Source organism: Pteropus medius, unplaced genomic scaffold (assembly GCF_902729225.1).
Source record: "Pteropus medius unplaced genomic scaffold, Ma_sr-lr_union100, whole genome shotgun sequence".
Lineage (NCBI taxonomy): Eukaryota > Metazoa > Chordata > Mammalia > Chiroptera > Pteropodidae > Pteropus > Pteropus medius.
This window is the reverse complement of record NW_024353909.1, coordinates 208,033-224,287: the sequence shown is the minus strand read 5'-3', so window position 1 is coordinate 224,287 and position 16,255 is coordinate 208,033. Positions and strand designations below refer to the sequence as shown.

At 50.4% G+C, this 16,255-nt stretch overlaps 1 protein-coding gene across 2 annotated transcripts; it reads right to left on the bottom strand.

The window, feature by feature from the left end:
• Positions 1-414: 414 nt before the first annotated feature.
• NUTF2 (nuclear transport factor 2) lies at positions 415-15,190 on the bottom strand. 2 transcript variants are annotated; one of them, XM_039851916.1, is made up of 6 exons: positions 15,038-15,173; positions 7,837-8,005; positions 4,448-4,575; positions 2,810-2,881; positions 2,627-2,725; positions 415-939 (listed from the first exon to the last, which is right to left on the bottom strand). In XM_039851916.1, the coding sequence occupies exons 3-6, from the start codon at positions 4,544-4,546 to the stop codon at positions 826-828; spliced, it is 384 nt and encodes a 127-aa protein (XP_039707850.1). In that variant the 5' UTR covers positions 4,547-4,575; positions 7,837-8,005; positions 15,038-15,173; the 3' UTR covers positions 415-825. The 2 variants fall into 2 exon arrangements, with proteins under 2 accessions (XP_039707850.1, XP_039707849.1); XM_039851915.1 differs by lacking the exon at positions 7,837-8,005 and having other exon boundaries at positions 15,038-15,190.
• Between the last annotated feature and the right edge of the window lie 1,065 nt (positions 15,191-16,255).

Genomic DNA, 16,255 nt, shown 5'->3' with positions numbered 1-16,255 from the left:
ATCCTTGGTTTCACTGGGTCCTCAGTACAGAGCACCTGAACTTGATGGGCCTTTTTGCCAAGGCCTCTCCATCTTTGGTGGGATTCTGGGTCATCTCTCATTATGACAGCCTGACCCTACCCACTGTAGAGGTCACAGGTGTCACAACTGACTGCAGAGGCTTCAGTGCAAGGGAAGCTTCAGGCCAGCCTTGAGCTCTGTCTGCGGCTCACTTTCTCAAGACCGCATGGGCTGGGGAAGGGAATGCTATCCTACATGGCTTCTGAGAAGCTAGATGGGAGTGCTGCTTCAGCAGTTTTCTCGTTGCAATAGGTATTGCTGAGCTGGGGTAGATGTGGGAGGGTGAGACATGAGAGAGCCAATGGGGCAGGGTTGTTATTGATGCCCAGCACACTATTAAACTAATTAAAACAATTTAAACTGTTAAGAAAACTTTTGTGGTTTTATTGTATCATGAGGCATTGAAACATCCGAACAAATCAATATCTGGGCGGTGAGGCAGCTGCTTTCTCCTTCACTTCTTTGGGTTACTAGAGCAACTTGTCAGTAGATTAAAAAAAAAAAAAAAAAAAAAAAAGACAACCTTTTGCATTACTTAAGTCTTTCCAAGGCATGCGCTGGTACAACACAAACTTCTCCTGTCAGATGCAACTAGTCTAGCGTCCAAACATCATGCACAATACCTCGGTAGCAGCAGCGCACTGCGCCCACTACCACCGCGGCCCTGCTCATTTGTGCATGATATTTGGAGCATCTGGAGGAGTGTGAATAGTATTGGGAAGAGGAGGGAGGAGGAAACAGCATGAGTGCCTGGCTGGGAGGAGGTCAGCCGAAGTTGTGCAGGGCAAGCCTGAACATGTCATTGGTGCAAACCCAAGCATCATTGATGTTCTTTAATAGGAACATCTGGTGGAACCCCATGATGGGGTCTTCATCAGCCTGTAGGGAGAGAAAAATCATTCAGTAAGGGGGGCAAAGGAACAGGAAGAGAGCTCAGTGATAGGGGAACTGGGCACAGGATGCTGACTTTGGGATCATGCCTTACTGTCTTGGACTCAAATCCCAGTATAGCCAAGGGAAAATTGTGAATGTGAATTGATATAACATATGAAACACTGCTGTGTGTGCTTAAATTACACAACAATTCACTAGTTAGCTACAGCAAGAGCAGAGAACATATCTGCCTCTGAGCCCATGTCTCTAAGCACAAGTGATCAATTTGAAAAAGTTATGCAGTACTCACCATGTAAGTTTACAGTATTCTAAACACTCTTAGTGTCCGATCAGGAAAAGCTATTGCTAATACTGACTGTGGCCAAATATCTGAGAAAAGGCTCAAAACTGAGTTCACACTGTGATCACAGCTCTACAGGGGAAAAAATAAAGTATCGCTATCAGGCGATCTGTTGAAAACAGAAAAGCAAGAGACCTCCAGTCAAACTGCAAAAGACCATGATGAGGCCTAGTTGAGGTAGGAGCCCAGCTAATCAGTGCTGTCTCTAATATCACCAGTTTTCCTGGGAATTATCAGCAAGGAGGCAAATCAGTCTTTTGAGGGCTTGGAATTGAACAGAAATACAAGAAAGAACCTAAAACCATGTGGGAAGGGGCGCTGCTGACTGACCCCTGCCTGGGGAAGTGGGCACTGAGACCCCTGGAGAGACTTCCTCACTTCAAAGGGCCTATCTGAGCAGATTCTGGGCAGGGCATCTCGGACAGGCAGGAGAAACTGACAAGAAAGTCCAGGCCAGAAGCCAGGTCCCTGAGTCTACTGCAGAGAGCAAGGGCCCCCTCCCGCCACCACTGTATTAGACTCAGGAAGCCCTGCCTAGCCTAGGGAGAAAGTCTGTTATTCTGAGCCCCACCATGACACAGGCCCAGGAGGGTGGGACCTGGTCAAAGGTCAGCCAATCTGTCCTGCTTTAGGAAGGAGAGGCTTTTTGGAAACTAATAATCTGGCTCCAGTCTGCAAAGCACAATAGGTAGGAGATCCTAGAAGAGTTCTCGAGGTAGGGGTGCTGAGTGGCTGCAGGAAGGCTCTGAAGAGGACAAGTCTTGAGAAGGGGAAGGGAAGATGCAGAGAGAAACAGGAGTTCCGGGAATCTGCTTTGCTCAAGTGAAGGAGTCAGCAGCCAACTTACATAGTGGCAGCACAGACTCAAACAGGGGAGTGCTACTTGGTACCCAGCTGGTCTGTCCAAGGTCAACTGCTTGCAGAAGTCCCACCTATGCCTTGGGGCAATATGAAGGCCCACCGGCTTGGCACCATAGCCTCATCCTGCTTCTATACATCTTGTCCCTTTTCCAAAAAGGCTCTAGACCAGTGTTCTCCAATAGAATTTTCTGCAACAACAGAAACATTCTATGTCTGTGCTGTCCAATGGGCAGCTACAAGTTAATGAGCACTTGAAATAGAGCTAGTATAACTGAGGAACTACATTTTATTTCATTTTAATTAATGTAATTAAAAAATCACCACATGTGGCTGGTGGCTATTGTACTGATCTACATAGCTCTAGACAGTCACTTTGTCTGGGTGTCCCTTGATAAGCAGGTCATAAAACAGGGAAGGCAGGGGCGCAGGGCTCTCCTCTGCCTGCCTGCTTCTCTCTGGCAGCACTATTACCTTTAACTGGCCCACAACCATACTGATGATGCAGCTATCCGGCGTGGGCTGATGGTCCTGCGCCGTGATGCTGTGCTGGATTTTCTGGAACGGAAGGCTCTGCAAGAGAAAGAGTGGGTGGTAGGCTGTGGTCAGCAGGGCAGGGAAGGAGCTGTCTATAACCCAGCCCTGGCCCTTACTTACAGATAACTTCTCCACAATGGCAGCTTTCCCCTGGAATTGCTGTCCTTCCCACGTAAGGCATGATGCGTCAATCTGAAAACCAGGAAACCAGGAGTCAGGGCCTCAGAGCACAAAGAATATCTCAGAGGCCCTGAAAAGACCCTAAAAAGAATCATGGGGAGATGAGTCCATGCCTGTCTAAAGAAGGGTACTGAAGACAGCTTCCAAACTTTCTATTAACAACTTCTTTAATTACACCCCCATTGTCTCAGAGCCTGGGCTCTGAATGGCCAATAAATTACAGACTTATTAAGTAAGTCCATTTCTCAGTTTTTATTCAAGAGATTATTTAACCTCTGATATGCATGAGCCCCAGGCTGGCCGTATGTGGCCAAGGCTCAGCCAAAAGCCACCCTGCTGTGTGATCGATCAGCATCAGTTCCAGAGAAGCCAGCAGAAACAACCTGGAAACATCCTAAGTTCATTGCCATCTTGAGCCCAGACTGGGGTCCACTGAGGCCCTATCCATGGGGGCTTCCATGGGGTCAGGGAGCGCTGGAGGCTGACAAGGCCTCCCAAGGCATCCCACCAGCTTCACCCTCCTCCCCTCCAGATCTTCCCTTCAGGGGCAGAACTCAAAAGTACCTCTGCTACTTACCACCTGTGACATTAGACAAGTTACCTATTTTTCTGAGTCTCAGTTTCCTGATATTCAAAGGGGACATAGGCTGAAGATTATGTGAAATAAAATAAACAAAGTATTCTTTTAGGACTTTGCTAACTCTCTTCTTTGGGTCAGACCTGCTTTAATTTATGTTAAGATGCAGTGAGGAAAAAGTGCCAGGATCCTAGAGTCAGATCAGTTCAAGTTTTAAAAAATTCCTGTCTATGATAATAACAATCAAATAATACCTGTGCTGGATTTGGCCCTCCAGTGATAAGATCCCTTTCTTTTCTCCAAAATTCTTGAATGAACCTCACTTTTTGCAGGGCGACAGAAGAGTCTGCCCATAGCCCAGTCAGGCTCTGAGGCTATGCTGGATGACTCCTATCACTCTCATCCCAGGCACACCTGCTAGGCATAGCCTGACCAATCATATTTCTGTGACCAAGTCTTGGGCAAGGTCAAATACAAGTAGTTCTCGGTGTATATGAACACCAGTGAAATAGGAGCAAACAATGCCTACATAGAAGGGCTTCTCAAAGGACATACTAGCCTCTCTGGGCTAATCCCATTTGTTTCCCACGAACATTCAGGGGGCTTTTGGCCTCAAACGTAAACCAGACCTGAGGCTCCCAGGAGAGCTCAGCTTTGCACCGACGATGCTCATGGCTGCTGCCTCCAGAGGGCACCATGAGCCTAACCTCTGCCTGCTGCTGCCCAATCTGGAACAGAGGCACTTTCTAAAACTATGAAATGGCCAGCTTAGAACACCATGATCAGGGTACCAGGATCTCCACTCTTGGGGAACATGATAGAATGTATAGACTAGGTTGTTGGGCCAGGTCTCAGGCCCCCTGGCCCAGGGACAGAAGCTCAGATAGAAGGGTGCAGCCAAATCCAGTGAGGGCTACCAGAACTTGTGAACTGAGAAGAATTGGCCCAACCTCTGAACTGATCCCCTGGGTCTTGTTTCTGTCTTAGAGCTGCACACTTACGTAAATTGCGCCTAGTTGGGTTCTGTCGTTATCAAATAACTGGTAGTAATGTTGAATGAAGCTGGATCCAATCTGCTCCCAAATTGGCTTGTCTCCCATTCTGGAGCGTCACCCGGCCTCGTTGAGACCTGCAAGACCAGCAAGGCCGGGGGTGGGGAGGGGGTGTTGATACTGCACCAGCTGCTGATTCTTCACTGGCCCCCACCCCGCCCTGGCCTCCTGGAGCATGATGCTGAAATCTGTTCACATAGGAAACATGGAGAGGCCCTGGAGAACTGGTAGAGACCTCTCCTAATACAGACCAGTGCAAGAAGCCCAGAAGTGGAGCGGACTTAGTCTCTCCTTTGAGGTGCTCTGGTTGATGAGACAAAGGGCTATAACGGGCACAGGATAGGTGCTGAGGGTGGAGCCAGGACAAAGGAAGGTCAGAGCAAGCCCTCCAATGCCCAATGAGGGGATGGACCTTAAAGGAGGAACTAAGTCCGCTCCACTATTGCTCTTCTTCCCATCTTGCAGGCCAGGAACTACTGATGTCTATATGCGAAGTGTCTTCTATTATAGTCCTCAGGGCCTCAACATTGCCCCAGCACTTTACTGGCAGATGAAGGAAGACTCAGTGAGAGTGGGGTAAAGGCTCCTCAAGGTCCCACTTGCTAGAAAAATAGCAAGTGACCCCCCTCAGTCTTGAGGGGGAAGTTTACATCTTTGAGGCTAGGTTAACACCTGGCCCTTTCTAGGGCATTATTTCATTGATGAGGGTAACCCCTACCGATTTCAGAGCTAGGGACAAGTTCAGGGGATCACAGAGAAATAGATGAGGGATGTGGAGAAGGGAAATGGAGGCTGTGAGGGGGAAATATTTAATCTCTTCAGACCCCCATTCTTTAGCACTGCCTTCATTAGGAAGGGCTGCCCCTCTCCAATCTCTGGGTGCAAGAAGTCCCCTTCCAGCTACAGACATCACGGCCCTCAGGGTGCTAGAAGAGAAAATCCCTTGGGCTTTGCTAGGCCCCATATGACTAAGGAAGACCACATCTCACTGCAGGACCCTATGACAGCAGAACCATGTGTTATTCTGTAGCTGTTTGACTGTAGAGGAACCCAGCCCCTCACTCCTGAAAACAGGATCTGAACCAAAGCAGTGAGGAGTTGGGTTCGATCCTGGCAGACAACCATCAGCAGTGGTAGGAGGTAATGCAAGTCACTGCCTTTCTTAGGGCCTCAGCTGCCTCCTCTGTAAAATGGAGATGGAATCTTGATGTTGCCAGTGGTTGTGAAGCCTCACTAATGGAACCTGGTAAAGTCCTCAGCTCAACATGGTAAGAGCTAGCTCGCTCCAGTCCCTGTGACCTCACCCAAGACCAGAGGAGCCAGTGGGGAGGAACAGTATAGGGAGACAATGGCTTATCCTCAACCTAGCCAATCTCCCTGCTTGTGACCAACACTTCAGCCAATGAGGGGCCAGGAAGCTGAGCCAGCTTTATTTTAGGTCCCCTAGGAGGTGGTGGCACTAAAAATAGCAGCTCAGTGCTGGGATGACTAAGAAATGTCCAGGAAAGTCTAAAATAAGCAGAGAAGAAAACTTGGACCAGGCCATGCCTGTTACACAGGAACACAAGGTATGTCCCAGTTTACACTCTGCCAAGAAACGAATCGACAAGCGGGAAAAGCACAGGATCCGTGGCTAGTCTCAGCTGTACTGTTCTGATCAGATTTCCAAGGGGTCAGACTGTAGCTGTATCCACACACAAACTTGGATTACTTGAGGCAGGGCACAGCCCCACGTATCTCTGCCTCTTCAACCCTAGTATTCACTATGCTTAGCTCACTCACTGCAGCCAGACTTTGCTGCGACCTCACTGTTTTACCACCAAGATGCCTTGCCCAGACCCCTACCCTGCCCCGAGAGCTCTGGGGCAGGGGGAGAGCCGAGAGAGTGGGTGAGGGCCATCTTTCCCTCCTCAGTAAGGATGGACAGCCCTCAGGGAAGGTCTTGAAGAGTATGCTTATCAAAAGAAACAGAATAAGCAAATGTCTGGGGGAAATGAAAAGAGATAAGGACAAAAAAAAAAACAAAAACAAACAAACAAACAAACAAAAAAACCAGGGACAAAACTGGGAAGCCTGAGATGGAGGGTGAGGGAAACTAAGGTTAGAAGCTGATCCAAAGACAAGAAAAGTGTTGCCATGTGGTGGGTCGGTGAGGCAGAGGAAGTGTGGGGGTATTTTTTCCTTTTTTCAATTTTGTTCTTAATGGTGTGATAACTTGCTAATACAAAAACTACTCAGCAGAAGTAGTGGCAGAGTGAAGAGGGTGCAGGGATAAAGGGACAGAAGAGACCTTTGGTCCAGTGGGACAGGGCAAAGCAGGGCAGAGGGAGCTCTCTTGAGTAACAGGAGGGTTCCCAGAAAGTGTGAGAGGGAACTTTCAAAACTATGTGGACTGAGGCTTTTGCTTTAAAAATGTGACTGAAGCCTACACCAGCCTCATTCAAGGTCTGCTTGACCTTGATTTGTATATTTCCATGTGATGATCACAATAGCCATGTGGTCAGATTCCACTGTCATCCCACTTCACAGGTGGGAAAACTGAGCAATGTGGAGATTCTTGCTCCAAGCTCATCCAGTACATCAGTGTCAACACTGGGTCCTCTGGCTGAGGCCAGTGCTTTCTCTGACACTTTTGCGTCCCTGAGCTCTAAACCGCAACGCTATGTCCCTCGCCTTCAGCACCCTCATCTTTGGGTTAAAGGCCAAACCTTCAAAGCTCCACCAGTGGCCATCCACACCATTCTCTCCTACCTCCCCAGCCATTCTCTCCTACGTCGATTCATCTCCACACACAAACACACCAGGACTTGCCGGGTGCTTGCCCACCGTTTTGTCCTCCCTTCGTCCATCCGCCTGGTCAGTCCCTGTTCTTCCACTGCTCAGACCCCACCTCTTTAGGGACAGACTCCTTTCCAGACTCAAAGGCTGATCTCCAACCCCATATCAACACACCCAAGGGCCACTCCTCTGCCTAAACACTGTAGCTCTGGGCCCTGAGGATTCTGGTGTGGTTCTTGCCACACTCCCAATCTCCCTGCACAGAGCATGGCCCAGCAAACTACAAGACTTACAGTTTCTGACTCTAAATCTGCCATAAAGCTTCCAACTCATGGCTGGGAGGCAGCATTCCTGAATCTAGAAAAAGAAGCCCAGTGCAGAGCCCCCCTCCCACCCCCATGCAACATAGGGGAGAGGTCTGGGCCAGGCTGGGAGGACGTCCCCCAGGGCAGCCAGCAAGCCCTAACCTTGTTTCTAATACAGTTACTGTGGAAGAACAGCCTGGAAAGAAACAGAATGCCAAGGCTCAGAGGCAGCCTCACATCAGATGGGGGACTGACCTTCATGACGGCTTCTCCTACGGCTCTTCTGAGAGGGCCGCTGACCACGCCATCTCCTGCTTCACCCCAACAGTCCGCAGGCTGACTGAGGCCAGGCTCCTTGAGGAGCAGAAATGACCTCGATGACCTCTTGCACACTGAGCATCAGCCTTCACTGCCCCTTAGGTCTCTGTGGGTGCAAAGACCCTCTAAGAATGTCTCAAAAACTGTGGCCCTCTCCCAAATATTTTGTGCAGAGGCGGGATGCCCCAGCCTTGTGAAAAATTTCAGGTTGTTTATACCCCCTGAGGTTCAGTCATAGACCCCAGGTTAAAACCTCTGGCCCAGGAGATCCTGTTAGGTAATAGAAAAACTTCATTTTTATCCTTAAATTCTAAGTCAGTGTCTCCAGGGACAAAACTTGAAATAGCATTGTCCAGCTGATAACATCTCTAAGTATAAAAATATGCTAAGGGCTTTACATGTGTTTGTCCCTAGCACCCTGAGTCAACACCCATGTTAGAGATGAGCAAAATGAGGTTAGCTAACTTTAACATGCTCAAGGTCATTAACCTAACAGATGGTAGAACTGGATGAAATCAGGTTTAGTGGACTCCAGAACCAAGATTCCCAGTCACAAATGATCTGGAGATGGCTGAGCACACACTCACAGAGAATCCCTATCTCTGACCTTGGCTTTCTCAGACAAAGACTTCTGCCTCTAAACAAAGGTACCAGGCAGATTTCCACCAAACAATTGTTTTCATGGGAAATGATTTCAGTTTCTCCAAATCATCAGTCATGACCCAGCTCTACCATCTCAGCAGAGAGATCCTGGCCTTGCTGGACCTGGGGCAGGACAGTGATGAGGAAGAGGATATCACTAACTCCAGACTAATGCACAGAAAGATGCTCACATGTTTGAGGACTCATCACCAAGGTGCACAGGGAACATCAGCAGATGAGCTGAGCTCGTAGTGGGGTCCTTGAAATCGGGACCAATGGTGGCTATTACCCTCACAATTACTTTCTGCCAAGTCCCTAACAGCCCTGAAGCACATAGGCTGGGAAGGACTCCTCCAAGGGGTGGGACTTATAGCCAACCTTGGCTTAAACTTCTTGGGCCCACAGCATAGGCTTGTATTGCAGGGAGAGGAGAAATGCAGTATACAGCCCAGCAGACAGGAAGACACTGCAGGGTGCCTGTTCTTCAGGAACAAACTGCCCCTCTGAATTCATGGTCTGAGAGGTGCTATGTATCCTGTCCTATGGCCCTCCAATGACTTCCTTTCCCATTCTCCACTGACAAAGTCTGAACCACTTATTCTGCCTTCAAGGCCTTGGGCGACCTGCCCTCCTGGCTGTCCACTTTATCTCCTTGCCACCCACCCAACCCTCCTTCCTTGACAGCCACTAGCCATTTTCTTGTTTCTGAAACATGCTAAGCCTGTTCTCATCCTAGGGCTTTGCAACTGTTGCTCTTTCTACCTGGATCATTCTTCTCCCTAAATCTTCAGGAGACTGATTCTTGTCACCCATGTGTCAGCTCAAATGTCACCTCATTACAGATAACTTCCCTGACTACTCAGTCTAAAGTAGCTGCTTATTCATTTCACCATCCTGTGTTGTTTTCTTAGAACTTGTCACTGCATGAGATTGTCACTCTTACATATTTGTTTATGGTCTATCTCTCTGACCAGTGCGCCCCTGTTTCCACGGTGCCTAGCTTGGTCCTCAATAACTATTTGTTGACAAAGTCCATGAACGCCTAGGAGCCAGGGCTAAGAGGCCAGCCCTTCTTCTCTGGAGAAGGAATGAGTTGTGAGAAAACCCTGCTCAATCTAAGTGACCAAGTGACCCCCTTCCCCTCCACCTACATCTCCTATTTGAGTTGTCAGGAAACAATCCTGTCATTCACCCAGCCATCTGTTTGTCTGAGGTATGTGGCAAGTGGGGCTTCGCTCCCGCTCCAACTCTCTCTCACTCCCAAAGTCCCAGTCACCTGAGGGACAGCTGTGGCTGAACAGCAGGCACACAACCCTACCCTTAAAGGCCTGGACTCTAGTCTGTGCCTCCTCTCCCTTGTGATATCGCATCAGTTAATTGCAGCAATGTTAAGGGTAATCAACTGAGGGTATAAAGAGAACCCAGCTGTAAGGAGTTACTGTCAGGGCCTAGGTGAACACTAGGTCAAGAGCCAAGAAGAAGGTGGGTGTCTCAGCCTCCCGCAGGGACGCCAAACCATTGAGCAGCCTCAACCCGGAACTGGCACCTGCCTTGTTTACCACCCTGCAGCCTAAAATCTGGAGAGAAATTAGCCAAGGTCTGGTGCCAGGACAGAACCCTTTCTTGAGGCAGACCTCTGAGGTCTAGATGCTCCCTTGCACTCCGAAGGCCTTTTCCTCTTCCGCCGAGAGGGATGGCTCCAGAGCCTTCAGACTGCCCTGCATGGCCCAGAAGTTGTATCCTGAGATCTACATTCTGGCCTCTGCTCTGCACTTCCTCAATCCCGGACTAGCCTCCCTTTCCCAGCTGGCTCAGAGATCTCTGGGGTCCCTGTCTTAGCCAGCTCTCTTCCATGAACTTTCTTTCTGGTTAGGTACACATGGATTTGGCTCCCCCTGTGGGCCCTAAAGCTCCTAAGTGACTACCCCATGGTTAGCCACTATGCCTGGCCAGTACCAGTGTAACACTCTGAAACTAAGCAGGGTAATCAAGGGCTGGACATGGAGTCCCCAGGGTGGCAGAGGGAATGTCTCCTGTAAGCCAAACAGTTGTGTGTGTTCTCACCTTTAAACCTCACAGCCCTGTAAAGCTGGTATGATTATCATCACTTTGTAGATGAGGAAACCAAGACTCCAATGGGTTAAGAAAAAATTTCAAGACTACACAAGGCTACTAGCAGAGCCAGCATTAAAATGTCCATGAAATCGACCTGTACTGTAATAGCTGAGAGCCAGTGTCAAGTAGCGGAAAGCAAAATGAGGTGGTGAGGATAGGAGCCCAGGCCTTTTCTTCTCTGAAATCTGCAAGCTCCATGGCCCTCAAGACAGAAAGCCCTTGGGTGCCTGCTCAGCCACCAAGGCAGGTTTACACCAGAGAGACAACTCAGACTTGCATTCTCCTAGGCCTGAAACCACCTCTAACAAGTGGGACCAATGTCTCTACACACAGACAGCCTTCCAGAGCAGCAGTCTCTGCCCTGGTGAGACCCAGTGGCTCTAAAGGACTACCTGAGGCTTTAAGAAACAAATTCCTCTAGTTTCCTGAGGTAAATAGCCCTCAGTTCCCAGGCATCTTGGACATACTTCCCTCCTGATGGGGGTTCTCCTTCTCCAGGTTCTCTCCTGATGGGGGTTCTCCTTCTCCAGGTTCTCCTCTTCAGCTTAGGAAGTTGGCACAGAACAGGTACCAGTAACACATAAGGAGGAAGGCCCAGGTCAGTGAGAGGAAGTTCTCGTCAGTCGGTGATGGGAGTCGGTGATGAGCAGGGCTAAACCTGGCCCTCTTGTATCCCTCTTCCCTGACCACTAAGACACTTCTGCAGTCACAGCCAGACTTGAACAAAGGATTCTTTCCAGGAAGACACATTCTAGCTGACAAAGTGAGAGGGGGAAAAGTGCCACACATACCTAGTGGTCAGGGTGCTGACCAGAATGATATCTCAGTGGCCTGTAAGTCATTCCAAGGATAGCCCACACGCTGCCACTTCCTTCAGGGAAGGAGTCAAGGATTCCTGCCACATATGGTCAGAGCAAGAGAATCACAGAATCTCAAAGCCGGAGAAGTCGTAGCCAACCCAAATTCAACTCCAAACACCCAAAGATCCTCAGATGGCCCAACAAAAAAAAAAGGCCCACAGACATTCAGCTCAACCCCAGCCCACAGAAATCCTGCACAACTTTCAGTGTCCATCCTATAGGAGAGTTTTCGGATCCACCTCTCACTAAAAGGACTATCCTCCTTTATCCTAAGGAAGGTGCCTCTGTGTCTCACTCTGGGAAGATGTCCTTCCTGATGGGTACCACTCCAGGAGCACTGGGCACTTATTTATATAAGTGATTTGAGAGAGTCTCAGTAAAGAAGCAAAAGCCACAAACTTAGGCTCCAGGCAGGGAACAGAAAGGCCACAGACCGCAAAATGCTGGTGAGATTCCTAGGTGCTGGGAGAACACCCAGCAGAGACCCGTGAGGGATGGAAGAAGGCCAGGCTGTAGAAGACAGCACCTAAAATCAACAGCCATAGCAATTTAAAGTGGGAACAGCCTTACTCAAGGGACCCCGGACCTTCCTGGACCCATCGTCTGGAGGTATACCTTGCTCTGTGTACTGAAGAGGAGTGTGGGCTCACCAAAAGCCTTTCCTCTTTGGTGCTCTAATCATTCAGGAGCCCCTTCTTCTGCACAGGGGCAAGAGCCCCTCCCCTATGAGTCCCTTCAACTTAGCCCTCAGCACATTAAGAGCAACAATACCCCTGTTTCCCCCACTACTATGACCTCCTTTCCCCAGCACCAGGACTGGGTGCTCCAGCCTCAGCCTGGAATCTGACACATAGAAAGGGCCCAAAGAATGGTTGCTGAATAAACTGATTATTGGTGAGAAAGGAGAAAAAAAATCATTTCAAGCAAGATACTAATACCTCAGTAAGGGAATTCTAGAATTTTTTGATAAAAGGTGGCTTCCAGTTCTAAAATTTGAGAATCCTACATCTCTTAAACCATTCATCCCATCTCAACCCACCAACTGCAAAAACAGAATAAAATGAGATGTGGCTCAGAGAGGAGAGCTGGGCTCCATGTAACTAACGGACCTAGTTTTGAGCTGGTTGAGGACCCAAGCATCCTCATACCCTGCCCCCATGCTTATGCAGCCACATCCCGACTGCACGGTGCCAAGCCTCACTTTCCAAGTCAGCCTTACACAAATATAAGATGAAGACAGATTCTGGAGAACCTCAGCATTCTCCTCTTATCTCTGAGACCCACCCAGATGGCCTGCCAAGTTCCAGAAAGATCAAGGATTCTTGGGGGATCAGGATGCCTAGCAATAGATAGCTGACTCCAAACACAGAAGTTATATAGGGAACTTCTAGAAGTACTGGAATGAAAGGGAGGGAACTGAATTCCTCCTACTCCAGTGTAACCTTGGAGAAGGAACAGTATCTTTTGACCTTGTGATCAAGCCACCTAGGGCCTTGGAATGTGCAAATTAATCCACTGCCTTAAGCCTAACTCACCAAAACCTGTATCCTAGAAAGAACCAATCCAGACAATTAAAGAGGGTCTTGAAAGAACTGCTTCTTACACTAAGAAATTCCACCATACTGATCCTTTGTGTGTTCTGTGAGTAGTCAATCCCTCCTTGTTGCCCAACTCCACTGACAAACCACGCCTCTCTTGAGACCACTGAATGAACCTGACTTCCATGTGATCATGGGCTGGGATGTGGACTACGAAGACTGAGTTCAGAGAGAAGGCAGACCCTCGTGAGAGAGATCTGGACAGATCCTTGCCTGTATACCCTAATCAGGGAGAATGACTAGACAGAACAATTCAACTGCACGAAAACTTCTAAGGCCAAAACCCAATGATCAGAAAAAAAACCATAACCCAGGGAAATACACAAGATGGGGGAAGTCCAGAGGTGGAGGCTTGCTGCATCATAGGTCTAACTCAACTCCTCTAAGACACCTGTTTACTGCTTAGGTCAGGACTGCAGAGACTTAGCTGCTTTTTAAGTCCCCACAAGAACTACAGCTCAGAAACCATGCTGGGTCAGAGGAATCAAGGGTTGACAAGCTATCTCTTCCAAAATCCCATGGTATTCAATAAACTGGTCCCTTAATTTATCATTCAATCGGAAATGCTTTTACAAAGCCTGTCGGAAGACTACTCTATGACTAGATACTCCCCTTCTCCCAGAACTCAATGGGGTCCCTGGAGCCATCATTAAGGGCAATTTCCCAAGGCCCAACCAGCTTACTACCTGTTCACAGATCACACTAGAGCTGTTGGAAAGTGAGAAAGCAAGTGAGGGAAGCCTGACTTTTTGCAGCTTTCAGCTCTAGTTCTACCACCAGGACTTCAGAAGGGCCCCCCAGAGTCTGAATCTGAGCCCCACAGCCCAAATGTGCTTTGCCCCCAATGCGTTTCCAGCCTAGCCTCTAGCTGGGCACTGGTCTCAGGGGTCTCAGGCCTGGATTCTATTTTCCCCTCCATTGAATCTCACCTTATCATTACCTTTCTTATGGAATCATTCACCTCTGTGGGAGGAGGACAGATGACTCTGGGAGGGGCAGATATGAGGATTAGGTTGTGCCTCAGAGATCTAATAATGTGTAGGAGACTGACACGTCCAATCTCACCTCTTTGGCTTCCTTCCTCTCTTCCTTCACTAACACCGCGGGCCAACCCACCCACAGCTGGGGCCTGGTCACTCAGAGAGAAGGGCGGGGGCTGAGCCTACCCTGAGCTACCTCATCGTATCAGGCCAGATCCTCTAACGTTGGTCGGGGGTGAAGTCCCACGTGCAATACCTCCCGCCCCACATTACTTGACCCTCCCCTTTACGAAGAACTTACGCATGAGTTCCAAAGAGTTGAGGGGGGAGGTTGCGTGCACTCCCAGTGGGGAGACAGGCAGAGGAGCGTTCACCTACATCCTAGCCAGGCTATGGTCGGAAACCCTGTGAGGGTCCTAAGCCCGGGCTGCGGCTGGCAGGCAGGCGGCCGCCCTTACCCAAAGTTGACTCTGGAGCGGGTCGGGTAGCGCTTCCCCACCCCCGCATCCTTCGCAGGCGGGTGGTAGAACGTGGGGCTGGGGTCTGCCCACTAGCCTGCCTGCAGAGCTTGCGGGACTTTGGCAGGCCAAGCTAGGCCAGACGGGGCGGGGCCCGTTGAGTCCCATCAGGGTGGTCCGAACCAGAGAAAAAGGCCCTGCCCCAGCTCAGTCCGGTACACCTGCCATGTGCACGAATGGCCTTGATAGACGCCTGCCTGCCTGCCTGCCTGCCTCTCTGTGTTACCCCCGGCCGCCGCCTCAGAGGACCGGCGGGAGGCGGAGCCGCGCGCGACACATGGCCCCGGTCCCGCGCGGCTTCGGGCCGCCGGGGGGGGGGCGGAGGGGAGGGGCCGCCCGGGAACTCGCAGCTGAGGCTCCAGGCGGCCCGGAGCGCGGCTCCTGCGTCCCAACCCCCGCCCCGGCGCGCTAACCCCGACACTCACCCGAGGGGCTGGCACGATGGCGGCAGCGGCGACGGCAAACCAGCACGATCTGCGACCGACTGTCCCTTCCCCCCTGCCTTCCCTCGTCACCCCGCTGCACTCTGGGAAACGCAGTCCCACCCGCGCTCCTTTCCGGCATAGGTGCGCTAGGAGAAAACTACAATTCCCGGCGTGCTATGCGCGGAGGCCCAGATACGGCCAGCAGCGCGGGAGGTGAGGCTAAGCCAGGGAGGGAGGCTGCCGGGGCGAGCCCCTGAGAATTGTGGTCTAGCGGAAGCCTCTGGAACACCCGAGGTTGGCGCCAGGCAAGGGTCAGCGCTCCGTTGTCGCCAGGTCCCAGCTGGTCTGGCCCCACCCAGGCTGCGCAGCCTTTGGGGTTGGCCCCGCCTCCGTGGGAGCCCAGCCTGGCCCCAAGCTGGCCTAGCTACCCCTCCCTGGGCCCCTGGGCTGTTTCCGCTTGCGAACCCCTGCTCGTTTTGCTTCTCTTGCCGCCCTTTGGGCTCTTCCGAGAGGTGTTCAAAGACCAGCCGGAGCGGTACCCATGGCTTTTGCTGTCCCAACATTCATGCGCCCTGCCCACCTTCGGTTAGGCCTAAAGCTGGTTTCGAGCGGGAGAGGTTTTCCTTGGGCTGTAGACTCAGCTATTTCTCAAGTGGGGCTCGGTTGGAGACAAGATTTCTCTTACAGTCGGGGGTCTCCAAAACATTCTCCTAAGTTTTTTTGCAACAGGCGAAGCAGCTAATGGTTTCATTTTTATTAAGAAAAGAGAAGTAACTTGCTCACCAAAGTTTACCCCTGATTTAAATGGCCAGACTGTTCTTTCCTTTCAACACCCATTTCAGTCGTTTCCTGGGCAACGCAGACTTTTGAAGGGCAGCCTCTCGGGCCTGTTGAGAGAAATGCCCTCATCCCCAGCTAAGGCGGGGGATGGGGGGCGCGGAGTATAACGACAACAGCGTCAGGGCAAGTAAGGGAAATAGCTAAGGCTACGGGCAGCTCCATGCCTTCCCTCTGGCCAGAAATCTCTCAGTATTCCTGTTCTTCCAGAAGAGTTTTATGCCTCCACGGACCCTCCCACCCACTCCTCCTTTGGATGGCTGCTAAGACCAGGCCAAGCTTATTAAAGCGGAGGTCTTATTAAATCCTTTTTAATAAGATTTAATACTTTGGCTGACTAGATGGTCCTCTTACTACTCAGCCAGTGAGAACTACATTGTC